The sequence below is a fragment of the Canis lupus genome, chromosome 1, assembly GCF_011100685.1.
Source record: "Canis lupus familiaris isolate Mischka breed German Shepherd chromosome 1, alternate assembly UU_Cfam_GSD_1.0, whole genome shotgun sequence".
Lineage (NCBI taxonomy): Eukaryota > Metazoa > Chordata > Mammalia > Carnivora > Canidae > Canis > Canis lupus.
Window position 1 is genome coordinate 30801854 of NC_049222.1, and position 15476 is coordinate 30817329.

Here is a 15476-nt window from a genome sequence, read left to right on the forward strand (position 1 = left end):
ATGAAGAGACATGGAAACCTGAGGGAAGGATGGAGCCAAAAGGAGGAGCAGTAAAGAACCCAACTCTTATTAGTCATTTTTGTGGCATCTGATATTTACCCTCAGGATTGTATTCACATTTTATCACTTTGACTTGTAGCAGACATTTTTTTTCTCCTGTGTCTTCCCAGGAAAAACCTGTGCCCAGCTCTCATCGTGATCCTGGGGAATCCAATTCATGATAAAAGCATCACCTCTGCTCACAGCAGCAGCACTGGTTCTGGCATCGAGTCCGACTCTGCATCTCCAGGAGTTTCTGACCATGGCCGGGGGTCGGGCTGCTCCTCCACTGCGCCAGCTCTGAGCGGGCCTGTGGCTCGGACCATTTATTACATCGCGGCCGAGCTGGTCCGGCTGGTAGGGTCAGTGGACTCCATGAAGCCCGTGCTTCAGTCCCTCTACCACCGAGTGCTGCTTTATCCCCCACCCCAGCACCGGGTGGAAGCCATCAAAATCATGAAGGAGGTAAGGGGGCGCTAAGGAATGCCAGTGTGCTTGCCAGGAGGTGGGGGGGTCGTATCCAAACACAGTGTCTTGCCTACAGGAAGCACTCAGAAAATTCCGCCAATCGCTTGCCGAAACTTGTTTGCTACCACATGGTATCCAGTAACTGGCAGTATCTTTAGGGCTGGGATGTGTTGGGAGCCTCGGTGAGGAGAAGTTGATTGGTATTCACTGATGCAAAGTCATTGATAACTTAAGCTGCAGGCATCGGACCGGGCCCCAGTCTGATTTCCTTCTGTTCCCTTAGGTACTGTTTATGCAGATATTGTGTTTACTCCCCTTTGCCAAAATTGGATTTCAGAGTGATTCCATACTCAGGTTGTACATCGTCCAATAAAAAAAAAAAATCATGACTAATCTCTGACTGGTACAAGAATTCCCTTTGCCCCATCCATTCTTAGGCCCTCATATCCCAAACATCATGACCCCCGTGAGAAAGTAGTTTCCCAGCTTATCACAGCTATCCTAGTGTGCTCTCTCATGGTTTTGAGGGGGTACTTCAGGTAAGAATTTCTCTGCTTTCTTTCAAATAACCAGAAAAAAAAGTGGATCAACATTTTTGTATTTGTGAAGTTGCCTTTGTTTTTGGTACCTATGCTCAAACAATAACAAACCCAGAGTAACAAAATTCCCTTGTTGATGATTCGTTTAAGTAGTATTTGCTACTCATCGGTTTTTCAGAAGCTTAATTTGAAATGCCTCTTCTTATTCTTTTAGTAAGATTTGACTGTAATGAACAATGGCAAGTTCTGACTCAACATTTCTAGAAATGAAGGAGTGATCCATATTTAATTGCTGGTTAAGAAAATCTATGAGTACACAATAATAACCTTCTTTTTTCTTACCTTCTATATGCCCAGCACTTCACATATATTATCTTTAATAGTTTTAATAGCTCTTTGATGTTGTATTTCAATTTGTACCAGTGAAGACTACTATTTTTTCCCCATGGCAGCTTCAGGCAATGAGGAAAGGGTAGGGTAGGCTTTAATAACCGGTTGCTCCTAGGTTGGTGAACCCAATACAACTTTGGAGGCAAGTGAGACTAGACTAGTTTGTCACCACTCAGATAGCTGTGACCCTCTCTTGGCTCTACCCTTGTTAAGCATATAACTGGGAAGCAAGATGGGCTTTCTCTGAATAGGCAGATCTTCAAGGAGAAGAAAGAGGAAGGGACTGGCTACACATGCTCAGATCCTTCTAAATCTACCAGTCAGATGAGACACACACCACCACCCCACATCAGAAGGAAGGGAGAGAAAGAGAGGAGAAAGGTCCAGAACTCTATTCCACTGGCTGTTTCTCCCCATAGAGATCTGACACCAGGAAAAAGGAATTTTCTTTCCCACAAAGAAACTAAGGTTCCAAAGGGTCATATGATTTGCCCAAGGTCACAGAAAAAGAGAAAGGGTGTGAACCCTGGTCCATCTATCCTGAAACCCATCACTTTTTCCTACAACACATTTACTACTGTACTTAACTTGGATATTGCAATGCAGATGATTCTAGGAGCCCCTTTCCATGCTGGCTCAGCTACCCTCTTCAGAGTCAGAGTTCAGATCCTCTGTCTACCACTCCCCAGCAAGGTTGTAGTAGCTAAATCATTTAATTCTGAACTTATAATTTTTCATCTGTACAAACTAGTAGTATTTCAAAGGTTCAAAATGCAATAAAGTTGTATAAATACACCATATGTATAAAGTGCTAGACAAATATTTGGCATGATTATTGCTATCCGAAGGAAAGGATAAAATATGTGGAGGCTGAAAATAGCTGGTCCTCATGACCTGCTACCCAGAGTAGTGCACCCATTCTGGCTCAGTTCTTTGTCTATTTGCCGTCTATTTTCTTCCTTTTGACTTTCTGAATTTAGGCTTATAAATCATCACTGTTAACAGTTTTTTTCAGGCTCTACTAGCTCTTGTTGCCTCTTTCATCAAGTCTGAATTATGCTGCCCAGTTTCTAGATCCTTCTCTCATCATTCTCATTTCCCAGGATCATCCTCATTCCATCTGACTGACTCTGCTCCGTTCAGCTCCTACTTTCCTGCCTCTTTCCAGACTCCTCCCCTATCCCCATGGGCAATTCCACTTAGCAGGGTCAAGCATTTGATGATGATATGCTAGACAGAGCTTGCACTTCATGTTAATTTATTTACAAACTCTCTTAGTAAGATGATATCATGCCCAGTTTCTAGACGAGGAAGCTGAGGCTCCATGAGAAGTTATTTGCCCAAAGTCCTTGTGAGTAGCAGGGCTACCAGGTGAACCCAGATGTTCTGAGGACAGCTATGTCTGCTGGCAATATCCTCCTCCTTTATAAGTTCTGCTTCTTCCAACCACCAGTTTTGCTCTTTAAATTCCATCATTTAGCAATTAATTATATGTCCCACCTCACTGATTGTTTCACAGTACTACTTGGTACAAACTTCTTGTCTCCTCAGATTTTTTTATATTGATTTTGTTTGTCCCACCCCCTTCCCACCCCAGTATCTAACACTGCAGTGCTTGAATTAGAATACGTGCTCAATGAATTTTGACTGAATGGGAGATGGACTTGAAGACAGAATATCTGCAAACAGGGTGTTCTGTGAGCAGCAGCAACCTTTCTTTCTTACTCCGAGTTGACCAGCACTGAGGTTGTGGCTGCCCATGGTAGATCTACTCAATACCTGCATGCTGGGACTCCTGGGTGTCTCAGTGGCCTGCCTTCAGCTCAGGGCCTCATGCCAGGATCTGGGGATCAAGTCCCACATCAAGCTCTCTGCAAGGAGCCTGCTTCTCCTTCTGCCTATGTCTCTGTCTCTCTCATGAATAAATAAATCTTTAAAAAAAATAGCTGCATACTGAGTAAATACATTGCATATGGGGCACATAGGTGTCTAAATGTATTTTAAATTATAACTTATTTAGCACTGTGTAGGAAATTTGTTATGTTTTCCCCTTTTTCATAGATTTTTCTAGCTTCCCAAAATTATTTTACAGGGCAAGGCTGCAATTAGACACCAGCATATGAGTAGCATTTGCAGGTGATGCTGCCCCATGGAGTCCAGAAGACTGATGTGGGCCAGGTTACTCCACTCACTATGACAACCAGTAAATTGAGAAGCTTGGTAACCTGGAAACCAGAATGTGCCGTCTACGCACACAAAGAAAACCACTGGGCACCGAGGATATTTGTTTAGCCTTTCACAGTTGGAACGCATGATGTGTTATTTCCTTGTTCTCTTTGTGATTTGTCACTCTCCCATGCGTGCTGTGTGCCTATTAATCAAAGAGAGACAGGACAACATTTTGTTTTTCAAATGACATTCTCTTTTCTGTTTCCGCTTTCCCAAAATATGAGCAGTAATCAAAAGTTCACCTTGCTTCCTTTCTTCTCTCCCATGGTTCAGCTTCAGAAGGAGTTCCCTAGTCTTTAATCAGACCATGACACCCCAGCCCCTGACAGCACATCCCTCATTCCCACTGGGAGAAGCTGAGATTCGACGTGTCTTGCCATTCTTCAAGTAGTTGTTCAGCGTTCTTCAGAAGCGTGATCACTCATGTCCTTTCCTTCCAGATTTGGAAACAACTGAGAAATAAACCCAAGATTAATGTGGGAATTCAAATATGTCATCTGATTTACTACTGGTATAGTTAGATTCGAGAATGTAATGAGATCCCAAGACAAAGTAAGATTCTCCCCCAGCTATCCCTCTGAAATGCACCTGCCCTTCTAGCAAGAGATGGGACAGCTAGAGGCACTAAGGCCCAGCCACTTAGCTTGGATGCAGGGCAGGCTGGTGGCAAGATAGAGGGTGGGGGGAGGAGAGGGAAGAGGAGGCCAGGGGCGGGAGAAGGGGGGAAAGGGAAAGAGTGGAGAGAGGGAAACTTGACTCTTTCAATGTCAAAAAAATAAAAAATGGAGAGAAAAGTGGAAACTTCATTGCTATACCTCCAAGAGAGTAGAAGTTCCCAATTTCTGGGGTACAAAAGAAATGTGGCAGGAGGGAAGGAAAGAAGAGTGCCCCTTAAGATGTAACTTTTTCTAGTTAACATACCTTGTTCTATGGGTATAAATTACTTTGAAAATAATGGACAGAGGCACCTGGGTGCCTCAGTGTTTGAGCGTTTGCCTTCAGCTCAGGTCATGATCCTGGGATCAAGTCCCCCAATGGGCTCCCCGCAGGAAGCCTGTTTCTCCTTCTGCCTATGTCTCTACCTCTCTCTCTGTGTCTGTCATGAATAAGTAAATAAAATCTTAAAAAAAAAAAAAAACCAGGCATAGTGATAAGAAGGCTGCTCTAATACACTTAACCCAATCTTTTCCTGAATTTATTAGCCTCAAATTGAAGTGTTCTGTAAAGATCTCTACCACATGGAGACAAAAATTAAACAGAATTAAACAGTCATGAAAATTCTATACATGAAAACTTGTAAGATGTAGCCAAAGCAGTATGTAGAAGGGTATTTATAGCTTAAAATGATTATATTTAAAAGATTGGAAGCCTAAAACTAAGATTCCAATTCTCCAAGGTAGGTAGCCGGGAAAAGGAGAACAAATTAAATTTAATGAAAGGAGGAAAAATAGGAATGGAAGCAGAAAGTAATATGATAAAAAGCAAATATAGTGAATCAATAAATTGAAAAGTACCAGGGCTCTGAAAAGCCTAAGGAAATTTAACTCTTGATAAAAGCAATAAAACAAATCCATAATAGGTAAAAACAAGTAAATAGAAATAAGAATGCAAACATGCATGTAACTATAGATGTTATAAACACTAAAGAAATTTTAAAAAGGTATTAAGGCCACTGAGTCAGTAAATTTGAAAACTTAGATAAAATAGATAAATCCCTGGGAAATAACACAGCCTTTAACAAGCTGGCTCAAGAAGAAATTGAGGACCTACATAGTTCTAGAATCTTTAAAGAAATTGAATCAGTAGTTTAAAAAAAATCTTTCCATTAAAAAAAACACTGGCCCCATACAACTTTAAAAACAAATTATACCAACATTTAAGGAATGGATAATTCTAATAATACATGAATATTTCCAGAGTATAGAAAGAGAATACTTCTCAACACATGATTTTTTTAATTTTTAAAGTTTTACCTTCATTTTTTTCCATCCTCCCACCCCTCACCTATGGCAACCACCAAATCATTTTCTGTAACTATGAGCTTGTTCTTTTTGTTTGTTTGTTTGTTTGTTTTTTGCTGTCTTTTTTTTAGATTCCACCTATAAGAGAGATCATATAGTACTTGTCTTTCTCTAATTTCACTTAGCATAATACCCTCTAGGTTCATCCATGTTGTCACAAATGGCAAGATTTCATTCTTTTTTATAGATAAGTAATATTCCACTGTATGTATGTATACACACACACACACACACACACACACACACACACCACATCTTCTTTATACATTTATCCATGAAGAGACAGGTTGTTTCCATATTTTAGCTATTGTAAATAATGCTGCAATGAACATGGGGTTCATGTATCATTTTGACTTAGGGTTCTCATTTTCTTCAGATTAATACCCAGAAGTAGAATTGATGGATCATATGGCAGTCTGTTTTTAATTTTTTGAGGAGCCTCCATACTGTTCCAGAGTGGCTGCACCAATTTACATTCCTACCAACTGTGCACAATGGTCTTTTTTTCTCCACATCCTTGCCAAAACTTGTTTTTTTCTAGTCTTTTGAAAATAGTTATTCCAGCAGGTGTGAGGTGATGTCTCATTGTGGTTTTGATTTGCATCTCCTGGATGGTATTAAAGTTGAACATCTTTTCATGTGTCTGTTGGAAATCTATATGCCATCTTTGAAAAATGTCTATTCAGTTCCCCTGAATATTTTTTAAATTGGATTATTTGTGGTTTTTGTTTTTTTGTTGAGTTGTATGAGTTCTTTATGTATTTTGGATAGTAATCCCTTATCAGATATATGACTTGCAAACACTTTTAGTAGGTGACTTTTTTTTTTTTTCAGTGGTTCCTTTGCTGTGCAGAAACTTTTTAGTTTGATGTAGTCCCACATGATTATTTTTGCTTTTGGTGTCAGATTTAAAAAATCCTCTCCAATACTCCTGTCCAAGAGCTTACTGCCTGTGTTTTCAAGTCTTCAATCGATCTTGAGTTAATTTTTTGTGGATGATATAAAATAGGTATCCATTTTCATTATTTTGCTTGAGGCTGTCGAATTTTTTGAGCACCATTTGTTGAAAGGACTGTCCTTTCCTAGTGTATATTCCTGCTTCCTTTATTGTAAATTGACATATATGTATTGGTTTATTTCTAGGCTCTTTATTCTGTACTTTTTGATCTATGTTTTTATGTTAGTACCATATTGTTTCAATTACTATATCTTTGTAATACAGTTTTAAATCAGGTTGTCTGATGCCGCTTGCTTTGTTCGTCTTTCTCAAGATTGCTTCAGCTATTCCAGGTCTTTTAAAGTTCCATACAAATTTCAGGATTGTTTGTTCAATTTCTGTGAAAAATACATGGAAAATTTGATAGAGATTGCATGGAATCTATAGTTGGTTTGGGTAGTATGGACATTTTAAAAATATTAATTCTTCCAATCCATGAGTACAGAGTATCTTTCTACTTATTTGTGTCATCTTCAATTTCTTTTTTTAAATTATCTTTTATTGGAGTTCAATTCGCCAACATATAGCATATCACCCAGTGCTCATCCTGTCAAGTGCCCCCCTCAGGGCCCATCATCCAGTCACCCCATCCCCCCACCCAACTCCCCTTCCACTACACCTTGTTTGTTTCTCAGAGTTAGGAGTCTCCCATGTTCTGTCTCCCTCACTGATATTTCCCACTCATTTTCTCTCCTTTCCCCTTTATTCCCTCTCACTATTTTTTATATTCCCCAAATGAATGAGACTATATAATGTTTTTCCTTCTCCGATTGACTTACTTCATTCAGCAAAATACCCTCCTTCCATCCACGTTGAAGCAAATGGTGGGTATTTACTAATGGCTGAGTAATATTCCATTGTATACATAAACCACATCTTTTTTATCCATTCATCTTTCGATGGACACCAAGTCTCCTTCGACAGTTTGGCTATTGTGGACATTGCTGCTATAAACATTGGGGGTGCAGGTGTCCTGCCGTTTCACTGCATCTGTATCTTTGGGGTAAATCCCCAGCAGTGCAATTGCTGGGTCGTAGGGCAGTTCTATTTTTAAGTCTTTGAGGAACCTCCACACAGATTTCCAGAGTGGCTGCACCAGTTCACATTCCCACCAACAGTGCAAGAGGGCTCCCCTTTCTCCACATCCTCTCCAACATTTGTTGTCTCCTGTCTTGCTAATTTTCGCCATTCTCACTGGTGTCTCATTGTGGTTTTGATTTTTATTTCCCTGATGGCTAGTGATGTGGAGCATTTTCTCATGTGCTTGTTGGCCATGTCTATGTCCTCCTCTGTGAAATTTCTGTTCATGTCTTTTGCCCATTTCATGATTGGATTGTTTGTTTCTTTGCTGTTGAGTTTAATAAGTTCTTTATGGATCTTGGAAACTAGCCCTTTATCTGATACGTCATTTGCAAATATCTTCTCCCATTCTGTAGGTTGTCTTTTAGTTTTGTTGACTGTTTCCTTTGCTGTGCAGAAGCTTTTTATCTTGATTAAGTCCCAATAATTCATTTTTGCTTTTGTTTCCCTTGCTTTCATAGATATATCTTGCAAGAAGTTGCTGTGGCCAAATTCAAAAAGGATGTTGCCTGTGTTCTTCTCTAGGATTTTGATAGATTCTTGTCTCACATTTAGAACTTTCATCCATTTGGAGTTTATCTTTGTGAATGGTCTAGTTTCATTCTTCTGCACATGGCTGTCCAATTTTCCCAGCACCATTTATTGAAGAGACTGTCCTTTTTCCAGTGGATAGTCTTTCCTACTTTGTTGACTATTAGTTGACTATAGAGTCGAGGGCCCATTTCTGGATTCTCGCTTCTGTTGCATTGATCTATGTGTCTGTTTTTGTGCCAGTACCACACTGTCTTGATGACCACAGCTTTGTAGTACAACCTGAAATCTGTCATTGTGATGCCCCCAGCTCTGGTTTTCTTTTTTAATATTCCCCTGGTTATTCGGGGTCTTTTCTGATTCCACACAAATCTTAAAGATGATTTCTTCCAAGTCTCTGAAGAAAGTCTATGGTATTTTGATAGGGATTGCATTAAATGTAGCATTGACATTTTCACAATATTATGAGCATGGAATCCATGAGCATGGAATATTTTTCCATCTCTTTGTGTCTTCCTCAACTTCTTTCAGAAGTGTTCTGTAGTTTTTAGGGTATAGATCCTTTACCTCTTTGGTTAGATTTATTCCTAGGTATCTTACGCTTTTGAGAGCAGTTGTAAATGGGATTGATTCCTTAATTTCTCTTTCTTCAGTCTCATCATTAGTGTATAGAAATGCCACTGATTTCTGGGCATTGATTTTGTATCCTGCCACACTGCTGGATTGCTGTATGAGTTCTAGCAATCTTGGGGTGGAATCTTTTGGGTTTTCTATGTACAGTATCATGTCATCTGAGAAGAGGGAGAGTTTGACTTCTTCTTTGCCAATTTGAATGACTTTTATTTCTTTTGTTGTCTGATTGCTGAGGCTAGGACTTCCAGTACTATGTTGAATAGCAGTGGTGAGAATGGACATCCCTGTCATGTTCCTGATCTTAAAGGAAAGGCTCCCAGTATTTACCCATTGAGAATGATATTTGCTGTGGGCTTTTCATAGATGGCTTTTAAGATGCTGAGGAATGTTCCCTCTATCCCTACACTCTGAAGAGTTTTGATCAGGAATGGATGCTGTATTTTGCCAAATGCTTTCTCTGCATCTATTGAGAGAATCATATGGTTCTTGTTTTTTCTCTTGTTGATATGATCTATCACATTGATTGTTTTACAAGTGTTGAACCAGCCTTGCATCCCAGGGATAAATCCCACTTTGTCATGGTGAATAATCTTTTTTTTTTGGGGGGGGGGGTGGTGAATAATCTTCTTAATGTACTGTTGGATTCTATTGGCTAGTATCTTGTTGAGAATTTTTGCATCTGTGTTCATCAGGGATATTGGTCTATAATTCTCCTTTTTGGTGAAGTCTTTGTCTGGTTTTAGAATTAAGATGATGCTGGCCTCATAGAACGAGTTTGGAAGTATTCTATTTCTTTCTATCTTCGGAACAGCTTTAGTAGAGTAAGTATTGTTTCTTCTTTAACGTTTGATAGAATTCCCCTGGGAAGCCATCTGGCCCTGAACTTTTGTGTCTTGGGAGGTTTTTGATGACTGCTTCAATTTCCTCCCTGGTTATCAGCCTGTTCAGGTTTTCTATTTCTTCCTGTTCCAGTTTTGGTAGTTTGTGATTTCCCAGAAATGCATCCATTTCTTCTAGATTGCCTAATTTATTGGTGTAAAGCTGCTCATAATATGTTTTTAAAATCGTTTGTATTTCCTTAGTATTGGTGGTGATCTCTCCTTTTTCATTCATGATTTTATTAGTGTCTTTTCTCTTTTATTTTTAATAAGGCTGGCTAATGATTTATCTATTTTATTAATTCTTTCAAAGAAACAACTCCTGGTTTTGTTTATCTGTTCCACAGTTCTTCTGGTCTCTATTTCATTGAGTTCTGCTCGAATCTTTATTAACTTCTCTTCTGGTTTTATTTGCTGTTCTTTCTCTAGTTCCTCTAAGTGCAAGGTTAGCTTTTGTACTTTTGAGGGATGCCTGTATTGTGATGTATTTCCCTCTCAGGATTGCTTTTGCTGTATCCAAAAGATTTTGAACAGTTGTATCTTCATTCTCATTAGTTTCCATGAATCTTTTTATTTATTTATTTATTTTTTTAAATTTATGATAGTCACAGAGAGAGAGAGAGAGGCAGAGACACAGGCAGAGGGAGAAGCAGGCTCCATGCATCGGGAGCCTGACGTGGGATTCGATCCCCGGTCTCCAGGATCGGGTCCTGGGCCAAAGGCAGGCACTAAACTGCTGCGCCACCCAGGGATCCCCTCCATGAATCTTTTTAATTCTTTCCTAATTTCCTGGTTGACCCTTTCATCTTTTAGCAGGATTGTCTTTAACCTCCACATGTTTGAATTTCTTCCAAGTTTCTTCTTGTGATTTAGTTCTAGTTTCAAAGCATTATGGTCTGAAAATATGCAGGGGACAATCCCAATATTTTGGTATCGGTTAAGACCTGATTTGTGACCCAGTATGTGGTCTATTCTGGAGAAAGTTCCATGTGCACTTGAAAGAATGTGTATTCAGTTGCGTTTGGATGTTAAGTTCTGTAAATATCTATGAAATCCATCTGGTCCAGTGTATCATTTAAAGCTCTTGTTTCTTTAGAGATGTTGTGCTTAGAATATCTGTCATTTACAGAAAGTGCTGTGTTGAAATCTCCCAGTATAAGTGTATTATTATCTAAGTATGTCTTAACTTTGGTTATTAATTGATTGATATACTTGGCAGCTCCCACATTTGGGGCATAAATATTCATGATAGTTAGGTCCTCTTGTTGGATAGATTCTTTAGTATGATATAGTGTCCCTCTTCATCTCTTACTACAGTCTTTGGGATAAACTTTAATTTATCTGATATGAGGATTACTACCCCTGCTTTCTTTTGAGGACCATTTGAATGGTAAATCGTTCTCCAACCTTTCATTTTCAGGTTGTAGGTGTCCTTAGGTCTAAAATAAATCTCTTGTAGACAGCAAATAGATGGGTCTTGCTTTTTTATTCAGTCTGAAACCCTGTGCCTTTCCATGGTGTCATTAAGCCCATTCAGAGTTCAGAGTTACTATTGAAAGATATGATTTTAGTGTCATCATAATACCTATTCAGTCCCTGTTTTTGTGGATTGTTTCTTTGGACTTCCTCTTTCTTTTAAAGGTTCCCCTTAATATTTCTTGCAGAGCTGGTTTGGTGGTCGCATATTCTTTCAGTTTCCGCCTATCTTGGAAGCTCTTTATCTCTCCTTCTATTCTGAATGAGAGCCTTGCTGGATAGAGTATTGTTGGCTGCAGGTTTCTTCTCATTTAGGACCCTGAATATATCCTGCCAGCCCTTTCTTGCCTGCCAGGTCTCTGTGGAGAGGTCTGCTGTTAACCTAATACTTCTCCCCATATAAGTTAGGGATTTTTTGTCTCTTGCTGCTGTAAGGATCTTCTCTTTATCTTTTAAATTTGCAAGTTTCACTATTAAATGTCAGGGTGTTGAACGGTTTTTATTGATTTTGGGGGGGGGGATCTGTCTATCTCCTGGATCTGAATGCCTGTTTCCCTCCCCAAGTTAGGGAAGTTCTCAGCTATGATTTGTTCAAATACACTTTCTGGTCCTCTGTCCCTTTCAGCATCCTCTGGAACCCCAATTAAACGTAGATTTTTTTCCTTCTGAGGCTGTCATTTATTTCCCTTAACCTATCCTCATGGTCTTTTAATTGTCTTTCTCTTTTGTCCTCAGCTTCCTTCCTTGCCATCAACTTGTCTTCTATGTCACTCACTTGTTCTTCTACCTCATTAACCCTCGTCGTTAGAACCTCCAGTTTGGATTTTATCTCATTTAATTAATTTTTAATTTCGGCCTGATTAGATCTAAATTCTGCAGTCATGAAGTCTCTTGAATCCTTTATGCTTTTTTCCAGAGCCACCAGTAGCTTTATAATTGTGCTTCTGAATTGGCTTTCTGACATCGAATTATAATCCAAATTCTGTAACTCTGTGGCAGAGAGTACTATTTCTGATTCTTTCTTTTGTGGTGAGTTCTTCTTTCTAGTCATTTTGCTTAGTGCAGAGTTGCTAAAAACAAGTTGTACTGGAAAAAGGAAGATAAAATTAAAAAAAGGGAAAAAACAAACAAAGAAACAAAGAAGAAAAAAAAAAAAACAAGGAGGGGTATCCTCTGGTTCTATATACTGTAAATCCCTGGACTTATCCTGGAGCTTTCTAGCGCTGCTCAGTGAAGAACTTGCTCTTCCCCTGTCCTTCCAGCTGGTCTTCTGGGGGAGGGGCCTGCTGTGCTCTCAGGTGTGCGCACCTGGGGGAGCTGCCCCGCCCCCTGCCAGGTGCCCGGCTCAGTGGGGGCTGTTTACCCCATGAGGCCCCTGTTCCCTGGCACCCCCCCCCCCCCCCCCCCAGGCACAGGGTGACACCAGGAGGAACAACAGTGGCGGCGGCCAGCTCTCCAGCCCTGGATTCAGCTCCCGCAGTAACTACCGCAGCTCCCAGTCCGCAGGGGCCTGGATGCTCCCGGGGCGGGGCCACTGATCTGCACAGCTCGGGGGCGCCCGGCGGCAGGAGCGTCCTCACTGTCCTGGGCCCTCCCCGCCTCCACCTGTCCCAAGTGGAGCGCCAGATCCTGGGCTGTGTCCCCCGGGGTTCCAGGGCCTCCGCCTCTGGAACTGCGCTCCCGGGGCGCACAGCCCCCTCCGCGCGGAGCCGCTGCCCGAGTTGCTCCCGAGGCCCCGCCCGGCGCGCGCTGCAGCCCTTTAGGGAGCTCGGCCGCGGGGTGTGGCGCGCTCTCCCCCGGGGCGCACCCCCTCTGTTAGTGTCCCTGGGAGCCTGAGGGCATCCCCGCCCTTCCTGGGGTCCTGCCCAAGCTCCCTGCAAGCGCCTTTCTGTCTGGGAAGATTGGTCAAGCTCCTGCTTCACCGGGACGGGGCTCTCCTGTCCTGGGGGCTCCCGCCGACCCCCTTAACCCGGCTCCTCGCGGGCCCCTCCCCCACTGGATGCTTTTTTTTATTGATTTATTTTTCTGCCTTTCTACCTTGTTAGAAGTGCAAACTCTTCCCTCTGTAGCATTCCGGCTGTTCCCTCTTTAAATCTCAGGCCGAATTCGTTGGTTTTCAGGATGACTTGAAAGTATCTAGGTAAGTTGGTGGGGACAGGTGACTCGGGGACCCCACCCCTCTGCCATCTAGCCCCGCCCCTTCAATTTCTTTTATTAACGTCTTGGAGTTTTCAGTATGCCAATCTTTCACCTCCTCGGTTAAATTTATTCCTAGGCACTTTGTTATTTTTTTTTAAATATTAGTTCATGTCTTTTACTAACCTATATACAATTACTTGTCTCCCAGTTCGTTGAAGCCATAGGTCAGACAACTCTTGCCCCAGTAATGTCTGTCCGAGGGGCTCGCCCCACGAACTCCAGCACCACATCCACCTGAAGGGTCCTCCCGACGCCGGCCACTGCTGTTGCCATTCTCATCGACCTCATAGTGTTTCAGAACGGCCAATTTAACTTTCTTTCTCTGATGCTTCTTCTTTTGGGAGTGGTATAAGACTTTTTTTTCCCTTTTTCTTTTTTTTTTTTTTAAGCACCACCACGAAGTCTCAACACACCATGAAGAGTGGATTCCTTTTGAATGTTGTAGTCAGACTGAGCACACCCATCTTCCAGTTGCTTGCCAGCAAAGTCCAGTCTCTGCTGATGAGAAAGAATTCCTTTCTTATCTGAATCTTGGCCTTTACATTTTCTACTGTATCTGAGGGCTCAGTCTCAAGAGTGATAGTCTTCCCGCAAGGGTTTTCATGAAAATCTGCATCTTGGCGGCAGTTCCACAGATAGCAGATTTGAAGGCATTTTATTATTTCTGATACTTTGTAAATAGGATTATTTTCTTGATTTCTCTTTCTGATAGTTTATTTGCACATAGACATGCAACAGATTTCTATATGTGGATTTTGTATCCTGCAACTTCACTGGATTCAGTTGTTAGTTCTAACAGTTTTTTTTTTTTTTTATGGAGTCTGTAGGGTTTTCTATATATAATATCATGCCATCTGCAAATAGTGACAGTTTTACATCTTCCTTTCCAATTTGGATGCTTTTATTTCTTGCCCGATTGCGGTAGCTAGGACTGGCAATACTGTATCAAATAAGAGTGGCGAGATTGGCATCCTGGTCCTGTTCTGATCTTAGAGGAAAAGCTTTCAGCTTTTTACTGTTGAATATGATGTTAGCCGTGGGTTTGTAATATGTGGCCTTTATTATGTTAAGGTATGTTCCCTCAATACTCATCTCTTTGAGACTTTTCATCTAAGTGGCTGTGGAATTTTGTCAGAATGCTTTTTCTGCATCTATTGAAATGATCTTTTCATTTTTTCCTTCATCTTGTTAATGTCGTGTATCACTTCACTAAATTTGGTAGACATTGAGCCATCTCTTTGCACCCATGGAATAAACCCACTTGTTTATGGTGTATGATCCTTTTAATACATTGTTAAATTTAGTTTAATTACATTTTGTTGAAGATTTTTGCATCAGTGTTCATCAAGGATATTGGCCTATAATTTTCTTTTCCTTTTTTTAAAATTTAAATTCAATTTGCCAACATATATAACATCATTAGTTTCAGATGTAGTTTTCAATAACTCATCAGTTGCATATAACACCCAGCGCTCATCACATCACATGCCCTCCTTAATGCCCATCACCCAGTTACCCCAACCCCATGCCCACCTCCCCTTCTGCAACCCTCATATTATTTCCCAGAGTTAAGAGTCTTTTGTAGTTTGTCTGTCTCTCTAATTTATTCCCATTCAGTTTCCCTTCCTTCCCTTATGGTCCCTTCTACTATTTTTTATATTCCACATAGGAATGAAACCGTATGATAATTGTCTTTCTTCAATTGACTTATTTCACTTAGCATATCCTCCAGTTCCATCCACGTTGATGTAAATGGTAGGTATTCATCCTTTCTGATGCTGAGTTATATTCCATTGTGTGTGTGTGTGTGTGTGTGTGTGTATTTATATACACACACAACACCTTCTTTATCCATTCATCTGTCGAAGGGCATCTTGGTCCTTCCACAGTTCAGCTATTGTGGACATTGCTGCTATGAACATTGGGGTGCAGATGCCCCTTCATTTCACTACATCTGTATCTTTGGGGTAAATACCCAGTAGTACAATTGCTGGGT

General features: G+C 40.8%; 1 protein-coding gene and 1 pseudogene across 5 annotated transcripts in view; one reads left to right on the forward strand and one right to left on the reverse strand.

Moving 5' to 3' along the window:
- Nucleotides 1-15476, forward strand: part of ARFGEF3 (ARFGEF family member 3) — a 176211-nt gene that overhangs the window by 86235 nt on the left and 74500 nt on the right. For all 5 annotated transcript variants that reach the window (XM_038526137.1, XM_038526138.1, XM_038526139.1 and 2 more), the window contains one exon: nt 171-504. In XM_038526137.1, the coding sequence (XP_038382065.1) occupies nt 171-504 (334 nt within the window). The remainder of the gene's footprint in view (nt 1-170; nt 505-15476) is intronic.
- Nucleotides 13614-14096, reverse strand: LOC102156831 (annotated as a pseudogene).